Source organism: Pelodiscus sinensis, chromosome 19 (genome assembly GCF_052426305.1).
Source record: "Pelodiscus sinensis isolate ZL-2025 chromosome 19, ASM5242630v1, whole genome shotgun sequence".
In the NCBI taxonomy this organism is placed as follows: domain Eukaryota; kingdom Metazoa; phylum Chordata; order Testudines; family Trionychidae; genus Pelodiscus; species Pelodiscus sinensis.
The window spans coordinates 20,263,591-20,288,725 of record NC_143070.1 but is presented as its reverse complement, the minus strand read 5'-3'; the positions used below and the strand labels follow the sequence as shown (position 1 = coordinate 20,288,725).

Sequence of the window (25,135 nt, the reverse complement as noted above, 5' to 3'; positions counted from 1 at the left end):
GATGTGTCCAGTGTGGGCACTCCAAGCCAGGACTGGTTTTCAAGCGGGGCACCCCTGAGAACTGTCTGTCCAGGGTGGGGGTCAGGTCCCTTTAAGCACAGCCCTCGGCTAGCCTGAGACAGCATCTCCACGCTCTAAGTCCTCCTCTGATGCCCTGCCGGCACTGCTTCCGGCCATCCTTAAGCCCTGTTTAGGGTCCACTCTGTGTGGACATGCTAGTTCGAATTAGCAAAACGCTAATTCGAACTAGTTTTTAGTTCTAGACACGTTAGTTTGAATTAGCTGAGTTCGAATTAACTAATTCGAACTAAGTTAGTTCGAATTAGCACTGTAGTGTAGACATACCCGGAGATAATAGACCATCACTCCACCTGGGCAAGGACACTATTTACGTACAGTGAACCCTTGTTTATCGCGGTAGATAGGTTCCAAACCCGACCGCGATAGTTGAAAATCCGCGAAGTAGGGACATGTATATTTAACATGTATACAGCGAGCCCTCGCTACTTCGCGGTTCGACCATCGCGGATTCACGTATATACATAATGTAATGAAAAAAGTCCGCGAAGTCGTGAATCCGCGATGGTCGAACCGCGAAGTAGCGAGGGCTCACTGTACGTCCAGGTAGTGGGTCATCGGTCTTTCCACTCCCAGTTGCACCACATTTATCTTTCTTGTCATTATCTCTTCCAGGTTCACTTCTCCAGCATTAGGCCAGCCCCGTTCTCAGATCACCACTTTGTGGCCATGACAGGCTCTCTTTCTTCAGAGAGGCCGGGGCTGGCCTACTGGTATTTCAATAACAGCCTGCTGGAGGATGTGGGCTTCATAGCATCCTTCCTGGAGTTCTGGCTGGTCTGCCACGGGTGGCAGTGCGCCTTTCCTTTGGTGCGGCAGTGGTGAGATGTGGGGAAGGTGCGCACATGGCTCTTCTGCTATGACTTCACCCGGGTGGTCAGCTGGCGGAGGGATGCAGCAGTAGAGCAGTTGGAATGGGAGGTCTTTGAGCCAGAGAGGTGGGTGGCTGGCCACCAGCCCGGAGATCCAGCCCTTTGTGGAGCATACCGGGAGAAATGGGAGGAACTGCAGGCCCTCGAGGACCTTCGGGCCCGGGGTGCCTTTGTTCATTCTTGCATCCATCTCCTTCAGGAGATGGATTGCAGCTCTCTCTTTTTCTACACCCTTGACTCATTGTCTGCCTTCTGGCCTAGGATGGCGCCCCCCTCACTGAGATGCACGAGAGGGCTTGTGACTTCTACCCCTCTCTGTTTTCCCCCCGGATCCAGCCAGTGCCCACAGGGTTCTCTGGAACAAACTTCTGATGGTCAGTGTGGGCAATCAGGACCAGCTAGAGCTGCCTCTCTTCTGGCTGAGTTCTTGGAAGCCCTCCATGTCATGCCTACCAGCAAATCCCTGGTCATGGATGGGCTGACCGTGAAGTTCTACTGTGTGTTCTGGGACATCCTCGGCCTGGATCTTGCTTGCTTTTGGGCACAGTCCTTGGAGAGCGGGGTCCTCCTTTCATTGTGTAGGTGAGCTGTGCTCGCCATGCTGCCTAAGAGGGGGAACCTCCGTGATCTGAGGAATTGGCGTCCCATCTTGCTCCTCAGCATGGACTATAAAATCTTTGCCAAAGCCATCTCCCTATCACTAAAGTCTGTGCTGGTGGACGTGGTCCTTCTTGACAAGACCTACACCATCCCAGGCTGTACCATCTGTGACAACCTCTTCCTGGTCCAGGATCTTCTAGAGCTAGGGAGTTGGGAAGGTCTGTCATTCACCCTTTTGTCCTTGGATCAGGAGAAGGCGTTTGACTGGATGAACCATGGGCCCCATTTTGTGGAGTTTCTCCAGGTGGTGTACGCCTCCGCAGAGTGCTTGGTCAGCTCAACTGGACCCTAACCGCACTGGTCAGCTTTGGGTTGGGAGTACGTCATAGCTGTCTGCTGTCAGGCCAGCTGTACGCTCTGACAATGGAGCCCTTCCTCCATCTCCTTTGCAAGAGGTTGATGAGGTTGGTGCTTTGTGAGCCGGAGATGAGGCTGATCCTGTCAGCGTATGCCATCGACATGCTCCTTGAGGTCCAGGATCCAGGAGACCTGGCAAGGGTGGAGGCTTGCCAAGCCATCTACTTGATGGCCTCCTCTGCTCAGGTTAACTGGGTCAAGATCTCTGGCTTTGTGGTAGGGGCTGGGTAGCAGGCGGGCTCCCTCCCACCCATACTTCAGGCCATCAAGTGGAGTGCAGGTCCGCTGCTCTATCCAGGTGTTTTTCTCTCTGCCACACATCCCCCTCTGCTGGAGAACTGGCAAGGTTTAGAGTTCAGGGTGGTTGAGTGGTAGTGGAGATGGACAGGACTCCTTTGGTTCCTCTCTGTCTGTGGGAGAGCACTGGTACTTAACCAATTGGACTGTCCATACTTTGGCTCTGTCTCAACACCCTGGTCCCGTCCCCGGGTTTTCTGGCTTATATCCAGCACCTAATGCTGCATTTTTTCTGGCTAGGACTGCACTGGATCTCTGCAGGGGTTCTCCTCTAGAGGGAGATGGAGGGAGGGCAGGGCCTGACATGTTTGCATATGTGGGTTCATGTCCTCTACCTCCGGGCCCTGCAGAGACTCCTATTTGATGCAGGTAGTCCGGTGTGGAACACACTTGTGCATGCTTTCCTTTGCTGCTTCTGAGGGCTCCAATATGACCGGCAGTTCCTTTATTTGAGAGGTCTTCTGCGAGACCTCTCCAGGATGCCGGCCTTCTACCAGGACCTCCTTTGAGCCTGGAAGCTGCTTGTGGGGGCCAGGTCTTTGGGAGCCACTATGGGGGCAGATCTCACGAGACCCTGCTACATAATATATGTGCAGGCGGCAGAGTTCCCCTCGGTGCATCAGAGGTTGGTCCTGGCAGGGCCCAACCAGAGAACGAAATTGGGGTCAGGAGTGTAGAGCATAGGCAGGACGTGAAGCAGCCAGCCAAGGTTTCACTTAAATACTCAGGCAACTTCCTCTGCCTCCTTCTGCCCCATGTAGAGCATCTGAGCCAAAGATCAGGGCAAGCCCAGCCCAGTAGCCAGAAGTTTTGTGGACAGAGCATTGGGGAGCTAGAGCTCTGCTGGGTCTCATAGACTTTAAGGTCAGAAGGGACCATTATGATCATCTAGTCTCACCCCCTGCACAGTGCAGGCCACAGAATCTCACCCACCCCTTCCTAGAATAGTCCTCTCACATATCTCAGGTATCGAAGCTTTCAAATACTTTGAAGACCCCAAGATGCAGAGAACCCTCCAGCTGTGATCTGTACCCCATGCTACAGAGAAAGGCGAAAAACTTCCAGGGTCTCTGCCAATCTACCCTGGAGGAAAATTCCTTCCCGACCCCAAATATGGCGATCAGCTAAACCCTCAGCATGTGAGCAAAACTCACCAGCCAGACACCCAGAAAAAAGTTCTCTATAGTAACTCCTATCATCCCTCCATTGACCTATTTACCACTGATAATGAATGGTCAATTAGTTACCAAGATCATGTTATCTCATCAAACCATCCCCTTTATAAATCCATCTAGTTTAATCTTGAAGCCAGATAGATCTTTTGCCCCCACTACTTCCCTTGGAAGGCTGTTCCAGAACCTCACTCCTCTAATGGTTAGAAACCTTCGTCTAATCTCAAGTCTAAACTTCCTACTAGCCAGCTTATATCCATTTGTTCTTGTGTCCGCATTGGTATTAAGCTTAAATAATTCCTCTCCCTCCCTGGTATTTATCCCTCTAATATATTTAAAGAGTGCAATCATGTCCCCCCTCAGCCTTCTTTTGGTTAAGGTAAACAAGCCAAGCTCCTTGAGTCTCCTTTCATAAGACAGGTTTTCCATTCCTCGGATCATCCTAGTGGGCCTTTGTTTTACCTGTTCCAGTTTGAATTCATCCTTCTTAAACATGGGAGACCAGAACTGCACACAGTAGTCCAAATGGGGTCTCACCAATGCCTTGTATAATGGCACTAACACCTCCTTAACCCTACTGGAAATACCTCACCTAATACATCCCAAGACCGTATTCGCCTTTTCATGGCCATGTCACAATGGCGGCTCATAGTCATCCTATAATCAACCAGGACTCCAAGGTCCTTCTCCTCCGTTACTTCCAACTGATGTGTCCCCAGCTTATAACTAAGATTCTTGTTATTAATCCCTAAATGCATAACCTTATACTTCTGACTATTAAATTTCATCCTATTGCTATCTCTCCAATTTACAAGGTCATCCAAATCTTCCTGTATGATATCCCGATCCTTTTCTGAATTGGCAATACCTCCCAACTTTGTGTCATCCGCAGATTTTATCAGGACACTTCCACTTTTGGTGCGAAGGTCAACGATAAAAAGATTAAATAAAATTGGCCCTAAAACTGATCCCTGAGGAACTCTGCTAGTAACCTTCCTCCACCTTTCAGTATGACCTGCTGTAGTCTCCTCTTTAACCAGTTGCTTATCCACCTCTCAACTTTCATATTAATCCCTATCTTTTCCAATTTAACCAGTAATTCCCCATGTGGTACTGTATCAAATGCCTTAGTAAAGTCGAGGTAGATTAGATCCACTGCATTTCCTTTATCTAAAAAATCTGTTATTTTCTCAAAAAAGGAGATCGGGTTGGTTTGGCACGATCTACCTTTTGTAAAACCATGTTGTAATTTGTCCCAATTGCCATTAGCCTCAATGTCTCTAACTACTTTCTCCTTCAAAATTTTTTCCAAAATCTTGCATACTACAGATGTCAAACTAACAGGTCCTTCCTCTCCAAGTCCTAGTGACCTGCCATGTGGCCACGGCAGTCTGAGCTGTACCTAGAGACCTTGGTGTCAGACCTGCAAGCCCACTAGAGCTCCACTTCTGAGCAGTGTGTTCCTGTCCAGCCCTGGGATGCCAGGGGGATGGAACGGGCTGTGAGGGGGACTGAGTTGTACCCTAGAGAGTGCAGCAGAGTGCTCAGCTCCCCATGGGAATGAGCTGGGCAATTCCCTAGGCAGGCGATGGGGGTGATGCACCTTTACTGCAGGCAAGTGTGTCCTGGGCTCTTGTACAATCCAGAGCCCAGTCTCTGCAAGGTGGGAAAAGGAGCCTTTCTGGCTGGGTGACTCGGATACTGGCTGTGGAAACAGTAATGGCACAGACCTTAATGAATAAGATCAGCACTTGGTTCGTTGCTCTCCAAACAGGATTTCCAGTCTCTGAAACTGATGTGATCTCCTGGGTGGAACGAGAGGTGGAGTTGCGGGTCCTAGATCCCCAGAGCCGTCAGGAAGGAGAGATCATCAGCAACATCCACACAGGTAAGCAATCAGTTAAGCTGACTCAAACCAATTTCTGTCTCTGAGATGTAACTTGTGTGTTTTCATGAAGTCTGACTGTTCAGCCTGTCTTCAACTCCAGTCAGTCTGTGGTGGGTGGGGAAAGGCTGGTTTGTCTCCTCTGTGGAAGGTTTGTGAAGGAGGAGGATGAACTCAGCTCATGATAATTCAACCATTATTTGAGTGTCCCCCCTTTTTCTATTTCTCTTTGTTTCCTTTAAGGTTATCATGGAGAATAACTCCCATCTGGATTATTTCTCTATCCCAACAGGTGAGGGGATACTGACTGAGAACCATAAGAGTCTTCAGAAGGAAGGACTGCAGGAAGTGGCTCTATGGGGGATGTTATTGGGAAGATCTGAAGGGCATGTTTTCCAGATACATGAGCAAGGAGAGAGCTGTGAGATTCAGCATAGCCCAGAAAGGCAGCAGGGAAACCATCAAGAAGAGGGACAGGGTAAATCCAGTCACAGGAGCAGAGAGGAGAAAAGAAACACAGAAACCGTTCAACAGAAAATCCCCCATCAACCGTCACCCTGCTCTTATAGTAATTGTGGAACTCTTATTGAACATCAAAGAGCCCCCACAGGAGAGAAGCCTTTCAAGTGCTCTGACTCTGGGCAAAGCTTCAGTGAGCACTCACACTTTACGAAGCATCGGAAAATACATACAAGAGAGAGACCCCATCACTGCTCAGACTGTGGGAAAAGCTTCCGGAGCAGCTCATACCTTGTTATCCATAGGAGGACCCACACAGGAGAGAAACCTTTCAATTGCTCTGACTGTGGGAAAAACTTCATTAGCAGCTCATACCTTGTTAATCATAGGAGGACCCACACAGGAGAAAAACCTTTCAATTGCTCTGACTGCGGGAAAAGCTACAATAGAAGCTCAGACCTTGTTATCCATAGGAGGACCCACACAGGAGAGAAACCTTTCAATTGCTCTGACTGTGGGAAAAACTTCATTAGCTGCTCATACCTTGTTTCCCATAGGAGGACCCACACAGGAGTGAAACCTTTCAATTGCTCTGATTGTGGGAAAAGCTACAATAGAAGCTCAGACTTTGTTACCCATAAGAGGACCCACACAGGAGAGAAACCTTTCAATTGCCCTGACTGTGGGAAACGCTACAATTACAAGTCAACCCTTGTTTCCCATAGAAGGACCCACACAGGAGAGAAACCTTTCAATTGCTCTGACGGCAGGAAAAGTTCAGTCAGAAGTCAACCCTTGTTATCCATTGAAGAAGCCACACAGAGAAGAAACTCTTCTGCTGCTCTGACTGTGGGAAAAGCTTCGGTATAAGCTCATACTTTGTTAAACTCAGGATGATCCACACAGGAGAGAAACCTTTCAGTTGCTCTGAGTGTGGGGAAAAGCTTCAGTAGAAGCTCAGACCTTGTTACCCGTAGGAGAACCCACACAGGAAAGAAACCCTTCAGCTGCTCTGACTGCAGGAAAAGGTTGTCAGGGCTCCTGCATTACTAGCCATCAGATAATACGTACAAGAGTCACCTCATAACATCTCTGATTGCAGAAAAGGCTTCAAACACAAGTCAGACTTTGTTAAACATAAGACAACCCACAGAGGAGAAAACCATTCAGCTGTTCTGACTGCGGGGGAAGTCAGAACTCAAATCTTATTAGCCTTCGGAGGACTCAGAGGGGATAAATCTATAACCTGAGTTCCCTTTAGCCTGTGTGGCCAGTTGGCTGTGATACAGCCTATTAAATGCCATGCAAGCTTATAGGGCTTTGGTGGGGAGAAATACCTCTTATCTACTGGTCTCAACCCTGGCCTTGGCCTGCCGTGGCCAGAGGACAGTTGATTATCCCACAGCCCCAGATCTACCATGGCAGGGAGAAGAGTATCTTCCTCCTTCCCCTTCACAGTAGCACCTAAGCTGGGGGAGCAAGAGCTTGTGGGAGTCTTTTCGTTATCGGCAAGGAGTCCAATCGCACTTTATTGACTAATAGAAGTGTTGGAGCATAAGCTTTCGTCAGCAAAGACCCACTTCATCAGATGCATGTATAAGGTGCCACAGGACTCCTCGCCACTTTTGCAGATTCACACTTACATGGCTACCCCTCTAATACTTGTCTCCTCATTGTAGCCTTTCAGTGGCTTGCATGTCAATTCCCTTCATCTTTGAGATCACACTCCTACCTGAAGCCCTCAACCAGTATTCCCTCTAAAATTTTCCATCCAGGAGTAGAGCGAGTTTTTTCTTGTGCACACAAAGTGACATTCTGTGCACTTGTTTGGGTGTGTGCCACTGTGGCACACAAGAGTTACTGAGAATTTTTGCACACACGCACGTATTTATATATATATATATATACACACACACACACACACACAATTTAAATTGTTATGGAAGAAAAATACTGAAACAAAAGGTGCATGACCCTGCACACATGCACCCTGAAAACTTTCCCGCTTGGCACCCGGTTTCATTCCCACCCAGCCTTGATCCTTTGTTCCTGCATCCATGAGTTCCTCCTCTGCTGCACCCGTATCCTATGCACCCTTTACCACTAACCCTGCTTTGTGCCTTCTTTGCCCCTAACTTCTACAGTGTCCCCGTCATCTCAACCCCTCCAATTTCCTCCCTGTCTAATCTAGTGAAAGTTTAGTGATTTGTAAAGCATAAAAAATGAATGCATTGTCCCTCGCCATTGATGCTAAAGCTCATTCTGCAGTTGCAAGTTAATGACATTCAGAAATTGAATTTAGGGATATCACCAGAAAATTTCATCCAGCTCTTTTTCTTTAGTCCACATTACTACACTGTATATAGGATGCATAATCAATAATTAGATTATTTTTTATAGTATCCGCATGCTTTAGCCCCCTGTGAATCATAGAAAAGTCCCTTTAATATGTCATCAATAGAAAATAATCAACATCCATTAAGAAAGTTTTAGTTGCTTGTACACAATATGTGTGAGAGAGAGTGAGATTGAAAGAAATAAGTTCCACAATGAGAAAAATAGTCATTGGTGCAGTCAACACTATTGACGTAACTGATGCCTTACAAGTGACAAGACTATAGGGGATCAGAGAGAATTGTTCTTGAGATGGTTTAGGCTCTTAAATATGAACAGGACACAGAACATTTCTCTTGTCATTTACCACCTATTTTATCCCTCAGCCTACAGATTTACATTTTGAGATCCCGAGATGGAGCTCTTTAGTGAAGTGGAATTGGAACCAGACCTCCTCACCACACTGCCCCGGTTGCTAGAGCAGCCCAGTCCCTCACCTCCACATGGTCCTGGCTTTGGCCTTGGCTGCTGGAGCAGCTACTGGAGTGACCCCACCACCATGTGGCTCTGGGCTGGGGCCACTGAAGCATTCCCTGCCTGTTATGCCGCTACAGCTCAAGCCCTGGCCAAGTCTGCCAAAGCATACACTGCCCACAACACAGCTATGGCTCTGGCTTCAGCCAGGCTGCTGGAGCAGGCCCTGACTGTGGCTCTTGCCCTGCCCTTGTCCAGGGCTGCTAAAACAAGCATTGTCTCCCACACAGCCCACCCTGGAGCAGTTGAATAGTCACTGCATGACTCTGCTTTGGAGGTGGGTGGATCTCAACCTTAGAGGGAATCCTGATCTCAACCCTCCAGACTCCAAACCTCTATTTCATCCCTGAGGCTCTCAACCCCAGGCCCACCCCAGAGACAGCTCTTACTCCTCTGTTCTCCAACTCTTTGCCCCAACCCTAAATCCCTTCCCACAATCCAAATTCCCTGAGCCTCACTCCTGCCACATGAATTTATTTTTCTGTACCAATACAGAGATTGTGTGTCTCATATTCCCTGCCTCTAGGTACCCTATCATGGTCGGGCTGAGCCCAAGCCACTCCCCAGAATCTCCTAGGAGAGAGGCAGGGACTCCCCATGTGAGGAGAATGGGAGGGCAGGTTCATCCACAGCAAGCGAGTTAAAGACTTCCAAAGCATGCAGCTGTTCATATCACCTAGTGCTGGAGTCTCGGTCCCACTCCTCACTCTGCAAAGGGATTTTATTATTAGAAGCCTTATAATCACTCAGACACCAACCCCAATACATAAGATGTCCAACTCTTGCTGTCCATGGACAAGTATCTGCCTCACTATACAATGAGACAGTTCAAAGGGATTAAGAGAACTTGTTTCAACTCCCCAGCTCAACTGTCCAGAACAAGACAGGCACCAGACAACAAAACCCCACTAGCTTAGGATCTATTCCATGAGCACAGCCCTGTGCTTTCTCCTTCAGGGATGGACCAAACAGCCTCTGAAGCAGGGTGGATTGATTTAAATAGCTTTGATTTAAATCTCTACTTTTAGTCATAATTTAAACTGGCAAGCAGAAAACCTATGTTTAAATGAGTAATTAATCATTTAATTTATACTTTTAAAATATTTTCCTAAAGGATGGTCAAGTCTTATTGATTAGCAACCTTTAAAACATGTTGATTTATATATAAATATAACCTTTATGCCAAATTTGGTGCTTCTATTTACTAACCAGGAGAATACACTCAGTACAGCTACCAACTAAATAAATGCCCAGATAATTGTGTAACTTACATGTAATCAGATTCTTAACTTTTACATTTTTATTCTATTACAAAATGGTGTGCAATAGGAACACTTAAGAGACAAGGTTTTACCCCATTTATTATTTGCTAAGTGGGGGCTACTTTTTTAAAAACATATGATTTGCATCTACTTCTGTCTGGACAGAAATTCGATTTAAAATAAACAAAACCAGCATTTAATTTTTGCATGAAATAAAACTACCTTAAATGTGAAGGACACCTAACAAAAAAAGTATCCAAACATATTTTGCATCTAAAATTCATTTTTTAAACAAAGGAAATATCCATAGTTAATTTAACAGATCAAATCTAGTCATCATGTTCTTCAAGATGTTAGAACGCTCTCATAACCAGTTTTTTACTGAGAGAAGAGGAAAACAATTTTTTCTACTTTGTCAACTCTCGGTTTTGCATCCATGAATGAACTAATCATTGAATTGAACTAGCTGAATAAACCAAAGTGCTAAAAACATTCTCTCTTGACCTGCAGAAGAAGCTACTGCTGATGTAAACACTGGTTCTGGGTACTTACACTAGTGAACTGGTAGAATTTCTTTAAAAGTTGACAGGAGACATGTTCTATTTCATTTTTAAATTTAATTAATAAGTTATTTAAATAGGTTATGATAAATTTAGGCCATAACCATTTTTAATTTAATTTTAAAGGTATTTTATTAAAAACAAAGCCTATTTAAATAGGATCACAATTCCAATTTTAATAAAGCTCTCCTGCCCTAGACAGGAAGAGACTTGGGGACATGGGGATTGGGAACACGAGAGTTCCCCTTCCTCAGACAAAGGGAGAGGGAGAATCACCTGGGTTCCAGGCAGGGGTGAGGTTGTCAGGACACAGCACAAGGAGGCTGGGTTCCTGGGCAGGTGTGTGTGTGGGGTGGGAGGGGCCCAGAGAATAGGGGGAGGGGGATTGTTTAGAAAGCTAGACAGGAGATGGAGATCCAGGTGGGAGGTGACGGGGAGAGAGAAGAGGAGAAAGGGTCCCAGCACAGTTGTAGTGGGTCAGGAGGTGGGGTTGCTGGGCAGAGGCAGAGCTGGGGGAAGAGAAGAGAGGGAGGTGTGGGACAGTGGGCAGAGCCACACAGGCCAGGGGGAGGGGACAGCTGGTCAAGCGGGGTTCACAGGCAGGGGAGTTGTGCAGGAGAGAACTCAGGTGGGGGGGCACACGGGATGGGGAGTGACTGGCTGGTGGGACACGGGGGGGGCTGCACTCATGAAGGTGAAGAAGAGGCCACTGGATTCAGCCTCACCAACTACGGCAGCCCCTCAGGAAGTACCCCAGCAGGGGACTGTGCCTTGGGGCTGCCCACGCAGAGCTCCTAGGGCCAGGTGTAGGCTCCAAGCAGCCGGGTGTGAGGGCACTGAGCCCCAGCACCTGCTGAGCCCTGAACTCTACAGTGAGCCAGCTGCCGGGAGCAGCCACCAGGGCTGCGGCCTGCCCCGCTGGGTTTAGCATCACCAGCTGCAGCTGCCTTGTGCTGGGGCCAGGCGCCCTGCTCTTCCCTCCCCGCCCCTCCCAACACTTCGCCCCACCCTGCTGTGCCCTGCTGTGCCCTCCCAGCGACCCACCCTGCTCTGCCTTCCCAGCACCCTGAGGCCAGGTGCAGGCTCTGAGCAGCCGGGTGCTGGGCTCCCAACTCTGGGTGGCCTACATGGGGCTTCCTGCTGCCCTGCTCCTCCTGCGGGCCGGAATGCTGCCCCTGGCAATGTGCCGCCCAGTGTGCTGGCAATGTGCTGCTTGTTTTGCTGGTGCATAGAGCTTGCCCTGCCACTCAGTTCCTCCTTACCACTGCGACAGTCATTGGTACAATCCTTTGTGAGTTGTCTCTACTGCTAATTGTTACCTCGTCATCTTCATTCTCTGGCTAAGTACCTTTGAATCTGTTAAAGACTCTTCTTTGTGTTTCTTTCCTTCACGCTGCAGCACACTGTGTGCCCGCAGCAGGGCATGCCTGGCATGCACAGGTTCAAGCCCTGTAAGAAGTGTGGCAAACCTATGCCCAGTAGAGATCCCCACTTTTCTTGTCTAAAGTGCCTGGGGGAATCGAATATAACGTCCGTGTGCAAAATTTGCAAAGTGTTCAAGCCCAGAACCAAATGGGAATGCAAGGCACATCTCAAAGCTCTCCTAATGGAAGCAGCTCTCCAGCCAGCACCGGGCCCAGACAGTGCACACTTCAGCACACCAAACCTCCCCAGCACTGCACAGGGCCAGGTACCACTCCCATTTACCGGTGCCGCCCAGAATAAAGAGGCCTGATAGGGGTCGATCCCTGAGCAGGCATGCACCCTCCATGCATCCTAAATTGGGGCATGTGGTGCCAGCTAGTCCATGGCCCAGACCCTCGAGGTCAGGCAAACACCTTTCCCGGTGGCAAGATACCAGTCCGGAGGCAGTGAAGGTGTTTATTGAATCGTCCCCCTCACCTCCGCCTGTCTCACCACCTCCTAGATGGCACGGGAATGCACAGCACCAATCCCCCTCTTGACTATACCGGGAGTTGGTACTGACCCCAGAGATTGAGGCACCAGTACCGGCACCACCTACTTTAATAGCTACTTCTGTTCTGACTTCGGTACCAATGCCAGCACAGGAAGGAGTTCACACCAACGATCCCCTGCAGGCACCCAGTTCCTTGAAACCCACTGCTCTCGGGGACCATGCCCTGACCATGCCTCCTCCCCCACCTTGACACCGTGGCAAACCAGAAGCCATGTTGAAATACACTACAGCTCCATTGCCATCAGCACCACAATGGTCAGCATCAGAATACTTCTCTGACTCCGACACTGAATCGACGTGGTCATCCAGAGGATCCAGATCCCACTCACAGCACTGTTCTCAGCACTGTTCCTCCTCTCACCGTTCTGATCAACAATGGGGTCAATCTTTCCCAGCTTCGATGATGCAGCAAATGTGGCCTCCCCAGCCACCAGGACAGTGGCCCTTCTGGACTCCCTGGGCCTACCACCAGAACCAGGGCTCTATCCCTCCTCGACCGGCTTCTTCTGTATCAGGACTGAGGGTTCCTCCTTCGGCTACCCCGCTGGCCCAATCCCCTACATCAACTTGCTCCCTGCCTCCAGGCCAGCCATCGCCAGGACAAGCAGAAGCCATGGCCCCTCTGAGTCAGCCTCCGCTCCCTCCCTCAGTGGCTATTTCCAAAGCCCCAGGCCATACAGACGCCCCCCTTGGGGACATTATTAAAGGATCCTTGTCTTCGTCTCTGGATGAAGCTTTGGTGGATGCCGTGCCCCAGATGCCATCAATGGACGCCAGAGCCCATCAGGACCTCCTCTGCCATATGGGCATTCTCAACGCTGACACCCCCTCCAGGGTGGCATTGCCCATCAACAAAATGGTCTCCAAAATCTCAGCAGTCCTCTGGCAGACATCCGCCTCCATACCTCCCATGGACAAACGTGCGGAGAGGTGATACTTTGTCCCCCCAGAGGAGAATGAACACCTTTTCTCATACACCCCTCCTGGCTCTGCGGTTGTCCAGGCCATCAACCAGAGAAAGAGGCAGGGTCAACTGGCAGCTATCCCTAAAAACAGGGATGCTAAGAAATTAGACCTATTGGGCAGGAAGGTCTATGCCTCTGGGGGCATCCAATATCAAATCGCAAATCAACAGATGCTCCTCTCCAGGTATGGATATAACACCTGGGAGTCGATGGCAAAGTTTACAGACTTGCTCCCTCGAGACACTAGAGTGGAGTATAAGGCCCTTCAGGAGGAGGGAAGGGCCATCTCGCGGTCAACACTGCAGGCAGCACTCAACGTGGCCAATGCAACGTTGTGGGTTATGACCACAGGGGAGGTGTTACACTGCAGTTCCTGGCTTCAAGACTCAGGAGTGCCTATAGAGGTCCCAGAATATGCTCCAGGACCTTCCCTTTGAGGGAGCTTCGCTCTTTTCTGAGCAGACTGACCAAAGACTCCATGGCCTGAAGGATACAAGGACCTGTCATGGGTCGGCTCCCCCTCAGGCTTACAGCCCTATCATCATTGGGGTTGCTTTCCCCTAGCCAACCCGATAACACCTGTGCTCCTAGGACTGTGTGCTCCCACCATCATTAGTCAAGGCCCGGATGGACCTGTGGTCGCCCGTCAGGGTTCCGACCGCTCGCTTGGGGCCAGCGCCCCACTGCCGAACACCGAGAGTCCTTCCAGGGGTGCCTCCAGCTGCGGGGCTTCCCCCTCGCCACTCACCCGTTCTGCCCTTGCTTCCTGTGCTCCCCCACCATCCTCCCTGTGAGCTGGCCCTCCGGCCCTTTTGAATCCCCCACCGGTTCACTTCCTGTCACGGGATGATGACGTCACCCCGCGTCTCGTCCTGGTCAGCCCGCTCCCATTGCCGCCTCGCTCTGCCTCCCCTCTGCCCCTTAGGACGATCAGGCACCTCAGCGTCCCCCTGCCTGTCTGCCACTGCAGTGGGGATGGATCCCCGCCGCCCTCATGAGTGGGCGGAGTGCGGGGAGGCGGGGTCTCCGCATCCGTGGAGCCCCGCACCCCATCACAGGGCCACATTGAAGTCTCTGGACCTGCACACTCCTGCCAACCAATGGTGTTCGTATGGCAACAGGAATGCCCCCAGAATGCCCCAACAGGGCCCACACGGATTTTACTCAATGGAGGGGCAGGGGAAATACTGCAGAAATACGCACCACCACTCCCACCTGTCCTCCGATTCCAATCAAGGGCCCCATAACAAACCCCTGGAACACCATCAGAGGTTTTGACAGGACCCCCAAGGACCCTGGACCAGTCTCACCCTTCCCTTTCCGGGACTGCCTATCCCACTTCCTCCAGGCTTGGCGGGCTATTACATCGGACCGCTGGGTCCTGGAAATAGTGGAATCAGGATACACTATTCAGTTCCTTTCACCCCCCCCCCCCGTCCCTCTTTAGGGACCACTCTCACAAGTAGGAGGAAGTAAATCACCTCCTTGAATTAGGGGCAGTGGAGGGCATTCCCCCAGAACACCTGAACAGAGGGTTTTACTCCCATTATTTCCTGGTCCCAAAAGCAAATGGGGGCCTCTGCTCAGCATACTCAATCTGTTCATCACCAAAATGAAATTCAAAATGGTGACTCTGGAGTCTATCATCTCATCCCTAGCACCTGGAGACTGGTATGCGGCCCTCGATCTAAAGGATGCCTATTTCCATATCTCGATTGCCCACCATCATTGCAGGTTTCTGCGTTTTACCATGGGACAGGAACACTGCCAATTTGTGGCCCTCTCATTTGGCATTTCCACAGCCCCTCAGATGTTCACCAAATGAATGGTAGTAGTGACCACCAGACTAAGGAAAAGGGGCATCCAAGTGTTCCTCTAGCTGGACGATTGGCTTCTCAGAGGGGTATCTGAATCCCAAGTGAGTTACTACATCACTGTAATTCGTGGACTTTTCCACAGCCTCGGCCTTCTCCTGAACCTGGACAAATCCACGTTAACCCCCGCTCAGACAATAGAACTCAAGGTCCCAAAAATCCTGTCTGCCCACCTCACGATTCCTCATGCTATGCTCAGTGATTCTGTCACTTCAGAGCTTCCCAGTGACCACTGTCCAGACCTGCATATGACTCGGCCTCATGGCTGCCTGTATTTATGTAGTGACACATGCCTGACTGCGCATGCACCTGATGTAAGCTCACAAATCAACTGTGCATTCATGGGACAGAGTACTGACTGTCCTCACTCATGTCCTCCTAATATTGGAATGGTGGACTCATCAAGCAGAGGTCTGTTCAGGAGTCATGTTCTTCAGGCCAGCCCTGTTGATCTGGCTTGTAACAGATGCATCAGACACAGGTTGGGGAGCCCACCTTGGAGACCTACACACACAAGGTACATGGTCCCCCAGCAAGACCTCCCTACATACCAGTGTTAGGGAACTCAGAGCAGTCCAACTGGCTTGTGCAGTTTTCCTTCCCCAGTTGAGGGGCAGACGGGTCCTCATCCTGTCAGACAATATGACGGCTGTAACATATATAAACAGACAGGGTGGGGCCAGGTCCTCCCGCCTGTGTGTGGAGGCGATTCTACTCTGGGAGCTCTGTATCAGAGTGGACATCCACCCGATGGCCATTTATCTACCAGGCTCCCAGAATACTCTGGCAGATAGACTGAGCAGGTCATTCGTGAGTCACGAGTGGTCACTGCGTTGGGACATAACCCAATCCATTTTCCACACGTGGAGGGCTCCCCACCTTGACCTGTTCACTACCGAACAGAATGCCAAGTGCCCCAATTACTGCTCCCTCATTGGGCAGGGCTCAGGGTCCCTAGGGGATGCTCTCCTCATCCAATGGCCACAGGGACTGCTTGATGCCTTCCCTCCATTTCCACTGGTCCACAGGGTCCTCCTGAAAGTGAGAGAATTCAGGTCTCTAATAATCCTAATCGCCCCAGCATGGCCCCGTCAACACTGGTATTTGACACTCCTGAGCCTCTCATGTAACAGGTCCGTAGCCCTCCCCCTAGTCCCAGACCTCATATCTCAGGACTCAGGCAGACTTTATCATCCAGACCTGCAGTCCCTTCATTTGACAGCATGGAAGCTCCATGGTTAACCGCCAAGCAGCTCCAGTGTTCTGAACGGGTACAGGAAGTTCTACTGGGTGGTAGGAAACCCTCCACTAGGGCCACTTACCTTGCTAAGTGGAAGCGTTTTTGCTCCTGGGCCTCCCAACAAGGGATGCACCCGAGGGGGGGGGGGTCCCTGTTCCTCTGCTCTTAGATTACCCGCTGGACCTCAGACTCCAGCATCTTATCCTCCTCTTCAATTAGGGTCCACTTAGCAGCCATCTCGGCCTTTCACCTTGGAGAAGGGGGTAAGACCTTATTTGCTAACCCTATGGTAAATAGATTCTTAAAGGGTTTGGACAGGCTCTACCCGCATGTCCGACAACCCCTTTCCCCAGTGGGACCTGAACCTGGTCCTCTCCAAACTCATGGGGGCCTCATTTCAGCCACTGGCCATGTGCTTCCTTCTGTACCTATCATATAAGGTTTCCCTGCTGGTAGCGATTACCTCTCCAAGGCAGGTATCTGAGCTTAGGGTGCTCACAGCAGACCCGCCCTATACAGTATTTTTCAAGGACAAAGTCAGGCTTCGTTCACACCCAGCTTTTTTGCCAAAAGTGGTCTCATCTTTCCATGCCTCCCAAGACATTTTTCTACCAGTTTTCTACCCGAAACTACACACATTGGGACAAGAACAGGCTTTACACACATTGGATGTACAAAAGGTGTTAGCCTTTTATTTAGACAGGACTAAACCATTCCATAAATCGCCACAGCTTTTTGTAGCCATAGTGGAATGGATGAAAGGTCAACTCGTATCCACCCTGGCTACGTCTACACTGGCCCCTTTTCCGGAAGGGGCATGTAAATTTCACTAGTCGTCGTAGGGAAATCCGCGGGGGATTTAAATATCCCCCGCGGCATTTAAATAAAAATGTCCGCCGCTTTTTTCCGGCTTTTAAAAAAGCCGGAAAAGAGCGTCTAGACTGGCCCCGATCCTCCGGAAAAAGTGCCCTTTTCCGGAGGGTCTTATTCCTACTTTGAAGTAGGAATAAGACCCTCCGGAAAAGGGCACTTTTTCCGGAGGATCGGGGCCAGTCTAGACGCTCTTTTCCGGCTTTTTTAAAAGCCGGAAAAAAGCGGCGGACATTTTTATTTAAATGCCGCGGGGGATATTTAAATCCCCCGCGGATTTCCCTACGACGACTAGTGAAATTTACATGCCCCTTCCGGAAAAGGGGCCAGTGTAGACGTAGCCCCAGAGAATTGCTTCATGGATAACCACCTGCATCAGGGAGTGCTATTCCTTGGCAGGCTCCCCGGCCCCGCCCTTGAGGGCACACTCCACAAGGGCAATGGCGACTTCCACTGCTTTCGCGGCACAGGTTCCTATTGCAGACATCTGCAAAGCCATTACATAGTCCTCAATCCACATGTTCACCAACCACTATGCCCTGTCTTCAACAAGCCAAGGGGGATGCTGCTCTGGGTCGAGTAGTCCTTGCCTCAGGTGTAATCTCTTCCTCCGGCCCTTTACCTCCTTGTAGGTTCTGCTTTGGAGTCACCTACATTGGAATGCACATGAGCAATCACTCAAAGAAGAAAGAACGGTTACTTACCTCATAACTGTGATTCTTTGAGATGTGTTGCTCATGTCCATTCCAAATCCCCACCTGCCGGCCTCTTCCGGGAATATTCCGGTAAGAAGGAACTGAGTGGGTAGGGGGGCCAGCAGGGGTTACATATGCATTGATATACTGGTGCCACTGCAGGGGGCTCCCTGCTGGCCCTAAGGGTACTGTTGAGGGAAGAACTTCCAACGATGCATACACACTGCACGTACACACCTACATTGGAATGGACATGAGCAACACATCTCAAAGAATCACAGTTACAAGGTAAGTAACCATTCTTTCTGTGAGAGTTCAAAACTTGTTAGACATAGGAGAATCCACACCGAAGAGCAACTCTTCAGCTTCACTTATGCCAGAACCAGTACCACACCTTACACAGAAGAAAGCTATAAAAACCAATCACATCAACTCCAAGCAAGTTCTTATGATCCCAAAGGATCTGCCACATTTCCAGGTCAATTTATACTTTAGATCCTACTTAAAAAAGCATGCTGAGACAGTCCTCGAGAATCTAAAACCAAACGATTTATTATAAAGGAAAATGAAGGAAAAAAAAGAAAACGCTGAGTAAAATTGTTAAAGGAAACAAATTGAATACACTAATTGCACTGTTCCTGGTGCAGGCTTGTAGCAGCAATGAAATAAACCTGGCTGGAGCATATCCCTTTGTTAGGGTGGGTCCCCCGTCCTGGGCTCAATTCATAGAAAAGATGTTCCTGAAGTGATGAGCTGGAATGAAGATGGAGGAATTCTCAGTGATCTCTTTATACCCTTGCGTATGTGGAGGGAATTCCACTGTTCAGAATCTGTGCATGATGGAGCCTCTCCCAGAAGGACTTTGGCCTGTTCTTTGCAAAATGCTTAGCCTGTTTCATTTTTTGCTTCTGAACATCTGTCCTGGACAGTCAGTTCAAGGAGCAGCTAGCTTGAGGCTGAAACCCAGCACTATGGCATTAAAAGCAGAACATGCTAAGCTACTGAGCTAGCCAACATGGAAAATAGTTCAGAAGCAATCCCTTTGCAATGGAGCCCTGGGCAGCAGCAGGGCTGGAATAAGATGGGTGGGGCAGGAGGGTTGACTACCAAGATGGGCATTAGCTCCAATATAGCTTCACAGTCAGGAAAGAGTGGGATCAACTCCCCCTTTTCTTAAGTTGCAGGAGTGTCCTCTTCCCTCCTTTCCATAGACAGAGCAGGTCAGAGGGCTAATGGCCTCCAGTGGTCCCTTCCTACTTGGCCTCCCACAAAGCCAGCACTGAAAGCTGCTGGACCCCATGGCCAGGCAGTGGCAGGAGCACTGGAGCCTGGTTGCAGGTGGAGGAGAGTTAGCTCCATTGGAAAAGTGCTGCCCTTGCAGAGGAGAGGTAGAAGGATTCTCTCCCACCTCTTCTTCGGTGCTGAGGAGCCAGCCCCTTTCCTGCTGCCCCAACTCTTAGTCCCATAATGCGCCATTGGTATTTGTGCCAAGGCTCATGGCTGGGAGCCAGGACTCTGGACCCTTCCCTAATTATAAAAATTTCCTCTCCCCCACCACACCCCTTCTGTTCCACTCACTCTGTCTGGATGCCTCCCACTCAGGGGCTGGATGGGTATCCTGCCCTGCAGATGTGATGGTATCAGGCCCCTCCCACCCATCTGCTCACCCACTGGAGCTCTGTTTCCAGACTATCAGACACCAAGCAGGAGGAACAACATTTTCTATGGTAAACCTCAGTATATGGAAGCCAAAGGAAAAGGCTCTTGCAACAACCAATCCAGGCCCAGCAGGTGCCACTGAGATTTGAACTCAGATTGTAGGATTCAGAGGGCTAAGTGCTGCTACTTACACCATGGGACCTACAGCTGGTGTCTGCAGTGGGCACATGTGACTCTCAGCTCTCAGGCTGGCCTCTGCTTTCCTGGTGTCCCTCCACCTGCTTAATCTCTCAGGACTCTCTGTCCTACCCCAGCTCTGTTGTTTTCAGGACAAATTCCTTGTTAGAACCAGTCACAATCTAGACTCAGTGAGGATGCATCCTTCCTGAGATGTGTGTTGTACTAAAGCCTCTTGTTCTCTGCTCACACCCCAATACTTGCTGCAGACACAGCAACATTTAGTCCATTGTTTGCTGTCCTGTATCCGCAGTTCACATCAGGCTCTCCGGCCGCTGACACCTCAAGGGAATCACAAGGGCATGTGGCACTGACTCTCCTGTCCCAGCAATTGCAGTCAGAGCCCTGCCTTGCCAGTCAGCCTTTTCCTGAACCAGCAGTTCCATTGGTGGCCAGGGGAGACCTCTTCTGTGTCCCAGAAAGGCAGAGAAAAACATGAACAAAGGCTACAGCAAGGCACCACTGGGAGTTGAACCTAGGATCTCCTGCTTACAAGGTAAGCACTTTAACCAGCTAAGCCATGGTGCCCTTTTTGGCTGCATCCTCGATATAGAGCTTTTCTAAGCTACCTCTTGTACCCAGGAAAAACTCTGCTGCGTCCATGGAATGGGTCGACTTTTTTTAGATCCTTTTCCAAAAAAGTGGGTGTGTTCTTTCAGAAGCCCTGTATTCCTCATTTTATTAGGAATAAGGGCTCTTCTGAAAGAGGAGGTTTTCCCCACATTTGGGCCCGTGTAGATGGGAAAATGTAAGGAAAGCCTCTTCTGAAAAAGAAGTGTTTCTAAAATGGTTCTAATTTATGGTCCCAGACAACACCTTTGAATTCCAAAGTGCAGCCACTTTCCCTCCAGCGTTGGAGGGTTCTCAAGGCCTGTACAGCCCAAGAAATGTGATTAGCGGCTCGTACCCACAAACTTTTTGTCAAGTGCAGTGCAACCTAAGGATTACTTGCCAAGCACACGCAACAGTCCACCACTCTACCAGCTGAGCTACTGAAGGGTGCCTGAGTGGGGCTGGTTTGTCTATGTTGGCCCATCTACAAGTGTCAGGGCAAGTGATCCCCCAGGTGGATGGCATTGCAGGTGAGGGGAAGAAGAACCCAGCAGCACAAGGGTGCTTCACATGCAGAAGGACCCCTGAGTTAGATCCATTTATGTCACAGCAAAAGAAAAATAGCTGGGTTCTTCTTGTGTGTCTTTTTTTGTTTCAGTGTCTCTAGGGGTACAGGAGGGACAGATCCAAAAGAACCAAACTGATTGAGTGAATCTTGGTCTAGCCTTTCACTTGTGCTGCTCGCTCTCCCAGACACTTCCTCACTCACAAGAGGAAAAGGGAGCAGGGCCATGGAGGGGTAGGGCCACAGGCTCTGGGACCTCATCTCTCCCCCCTCCCTCTGCCTTCTACCAAGGTTCTGAAACTGGGGAGGAATCCCCAGCTGACATCACACGAACACGCCTGATACCAGCCCTGGGGCTGAGTTCCTGTGCAGGCTGCTGCAGAGAAACCCCCTCCCTGAGCAGCTCCCGCATGGAGCTCTCTGCCCTGAGTGGCCACCTCCCTCTGCTGTACCCCCCATTGATCTTCTTCCCCATCCAGCCTTTCCTCTGTGCAGGGCTGGACTTTCCCATTGGAGCTGCTCACTGCCTTGAGGTAATGCTCTGCCTGTGATGCTGGCAGCTCCTCCCTTCTCTTGGGGCTGCCCCACCCAAAGCCACCCCCTGCTCTCTGGGGTGAGCCAGCTCTTCTCCAGCGCTGCCCCCACCCCTCTGTGCCCTGGCCTGGGAGTGGAGGCTGCAGTAGGGGTGGGTCTCAGCTCCCTGGGGCCCAGGCCTGTCCCAGCCAGAACAGGGCTGCTGGGAAGGGTGAAAAATGGCCCCAGCCACCCTCAGAGCTGAGCTCTGTCCCTCTCACTCTGATTCTCTCTCTCCAGTGACTGTGACTCTGGATCCAGACATGGCCCATCTCCAGCTCGTCCTGTCTGAGGATCGGAAACGTGTGAGCTGGACAAATACTCCACAGCGAGTGACTGACGCCTCTCAGAGATTTGACTCTGAGCCCTGTGTGCTGGGCTGTGAGGGCTTCTCCTCAGGGAGACATTGCTGGGAGGTGGAAGTGGGGTACAGTGAGCACTGGGCCGTGGGGATAGCCAGAGAGTCTGTGGGCTGGAAGGGACAGATCAGTGTTAGGCCTGAGCAGGGGATCTGGGCTGTGGAGCGGTTGTCAGGTCATCTTTGCGCTCTCACAATCCCTCTCACCCACTTGCCCCTGTACCTACGCACCAGCGGGATCCGGGTTTGTCTGGACTATGACCGGGGGCAGGTGACATTGATCAGTGCTGGTACTGAAGCCCCGATCTTCACTTTCCCGCTGGGCTCCCTCCCTGGGGAGAAAATCTGACCCTGGATTCAGCTCTGGGATACAGATGCCTGCCTCAGACTGTGCCCCTGAAATGAGGAGGAGGGCACCTGCTGCTCTGCACCAGGCCCCAGGTAATCCCCTGGATCACATTGCACAGGGAGAGCCTTTGGAGAAGGGGTAGTGGGGGTAGGAAGGGGTGGAGCTGTGATGGGACAGAGCTTGGGGTAGGGGTGGAGTGGGGGAGGTAGTCCTGGGCCCCATGCCAGTCGAGGAATGGCCCTGGATGTATGCAGTATCTGCCCTGCAAACCACAGAGTGCACTGCTAGATCCAGGGGCCAGACAGTGTCACTGAGACCGGGGGAGTGGGGAACAACCCCAGGAATGAAGAAATGGGCTGCTCCAGACACAGCCCTGCCTCTCCCTGATGTCTGGCCCAGCTCTGCACCCCAAAGGGCTCCTGTCTCCCCAGTTGCTGATCTGTGATTGCCCCAAGGCCCTCCCCTTCCCTGCAGCCCCAGAGATGTGGGGGAAGAACCCTGAGGGAGACTGAGGGGCAGAGATGGGGGCTGCTGGGTGAGAACTGCAGGAGGGGCTGGGGCAGAAATCATGTGAGTGGGGGAAGGGAAGAAGCCCCAGCTGGGCTGGAGACAAGCAGATGTGGGGGGCAGGGACACAGAACCATTCACTAGGGTTTGGAGAGAAGCTGCTCCTTGTGGTGTCATTGCCTATCCCAAGGGAGGAGAGAGGTGGGTCACTCTCCTTGGCTGCAGGAGCTGCAGAGGTTGCACTATTTTGAAATAGCAGGAGTGTGGACACTCCACTGCTGCTATTTTGAAATAATTGCTCCCCCAACTCACTGAAAGTAATTAGTGCCCAGTGCTTCCTGGGGCTCTGAAGTGAGGTTGCGCATCCACATTAGGGAAGCTGGCCTCTGACTAATTTTGAGGCTTCCTAGTACTGTGGACATTCTATTTCAAAATAGCTATTTTGGGAGCCTTTATTCTGAAATAACCTCGTAGTGTCAACATACCGAGTGAGTGGGGATGACAGGGGGAGCAGCTCAGACATGCCAAGGGGCTGGCCAGGGGCAGGACATGAGCCCTGCCAGGCAGCAGTGACATCACAAGGGCCTTTTGCAGCACCTTGGTTCATTGGTTGGGAGGCAGTGACCTCACAGAGGGGCCATAGCAACAGCCAGATGGGACAGGTTACAGGGCTGGGGCCATCTCAGAGACCCCCATGGCCTGGCTGCCTGGAATCTCCTTTGTGAGGTTTCCCCTTGAGGGCAGAAGGACTTGAGGGTCACATGTGGGAGAGTGTCTGGAGATTTTCCCTTTCCCCAGGCTGCAGTGGGAGGGGCTGGGGCAGGCAGGGTTACAAGATGCATTGACACTGAATTTATGGGAGAAACAAGAGAGAGGGCTGCAAACCCCCATGAGGATGGGATTTGAACCTATGCATGCAGAGCACAATGGATTAGTAGTAGAGGGTATGTCTACACTACAGCGCTAGTTCGAACTAACTTAGTTCGAATTAGTTAATTCGAACTAAGCTAGTTCGAACTAACGCATCTAGAACTAAAAACTAGTTCGAACTAGCGTTTTGCTAGTTCGAACTAGCGCGTCCACACTGATTGGACGCAGGGGGGCATTTAAGGACAGCTGAAACCGGTCCTGGCAGGGCATCAGGTCAGCAGTTGCTTTGTGTGGCTGCTGTCTGAGGCTATCTGAGGCTCGTGCTTAAAGGGACCCCCCTGGACAGCCGGTTCTCAGCTTTTCCTGCTTGCTTGCCAACCTCGCCGAGGGACAGCAAAGCGTCGGTCTCTGTGCCCGTCTGTGTCGGTGCTTCCCTTCGGGGGGGCCGCCGCAGGTGGCAACATGGAGCCACAGCTCGCCCTGCACCTTCTGGTGCACGTTCTGGACTTGATGCTGCAAGCCTGCCAGCAATGGCTCGAGGCTGCCTGGCACCACCTGGGGAACGTCAGCCCCCTGCCTCTCCGCCTGGCCACCCTGGGGGCCATGGAGGAGCCGCGGCAGCGCCCCGGCACTGGCGTGCCCCGCCGCATCTGGCGTCTGGACACCAGCAGCGACTGGTGGGACCGCATCATCCTGGAGCGCTGGGACGACTGAGAGTGGACCCAGAACTTTAGGATGAGGAGGGACACCTTCCTGGAGCTCTGCGAGTGGCTCGCCCCTGCCCTGCAAAGAAGGGACACTCGCATGAGGCCCGCCATCCCCCTCCAGAAGCGGGTGGCCATCGCCCTATGGAAGCTCTCCACGCCGGACAGCTACCGATCCATCGGGAACCAGTTCGGCGTGGGGAGATCCACCGTCGGAGCAGTGCTCATGCAGGTACGGCGCTCGTCGGCCACCGAGCCGGGGGGGAGGGAGGCTGCGAGGAGGGGATGGGCCGCCCCAGGGACAAAGGGGGGGGCGGGAGGAGGCGAAAGCGCCCCGCACCGGAGGGTTCGGGCTGTCCCGGCCGTACTACACGCCGCCAGGGGGGTTGCTTCCGGGAGTGGGGCGCGGGGCACTGCCAGGGCACGCACGCTCCCAGCCACCCGGGCGCCCCACTGATTGGCGCTTTGCTGTGTCTCTCTCCGCAGGTGGTCAAGGCCATCAACTGGGTGCTGCTCCGCAGGGTGGTCCACCTCGCCGACCCGGACGCCGTCATCCGGGGATTCGGCGCCCTCGGCTTTCCCAACTGCGGGGGGGGCCATCGATGGGACGCACATCCCCATCCGTGCCCCGGAACACCAGGCGTCCCGTTACGTGAACCGCAAGGGGTA

The 25,135-nt window shown here is 51.4% G+C and overlaps 1 protein-coding gene and 1 non-coding gene across 4 annotated transcripts in view; one reads left to right on the top strand and one right to left on the bottom strand.

The window, feature by feature from the left end:
* Positions 1-10,779, top strand: part of LOC142821563 (zinc finger protein RFP-like) — a 34,514-nt gene extending 23,735 nt beyond the window's left edge. For 2 of the 3 annotated variants that reach the window (XM_075912845.2, XM_075912843.2), the window contains exons 9-10: positions 5,211-5,324; positions 5,614-10,779. In XM_075912845.2, coding sequence (XP_075768960.2) covers positions 5,211-5,324; positions 5,614-6,650 — 1,151 coding nt within the window. In that variant the 3' untranslated portion in view covers positions 6,651-10,779. The remainder of the gene's footprint in view (positions 1-5,210; positions 5,325-5,613) is intronic. The other variant, XR_012898277.2, reaches the window with a different exon arrangement.
* A 9,663-nt stretch (positions 10,780-20,442) lies between these two features.
* On the bottom strand, positions 20,443-20,516 carry TRNAT-UGU (transfer RNA threonine (anticodon UGU)). Its single transcript has one exon. It is a non-coding gene; the product is annotated as a tRNA-Thr (tRNA).
* Between the last annotated feature and the right edge of the window lie 4,619 nt (positions 20,517-25,135).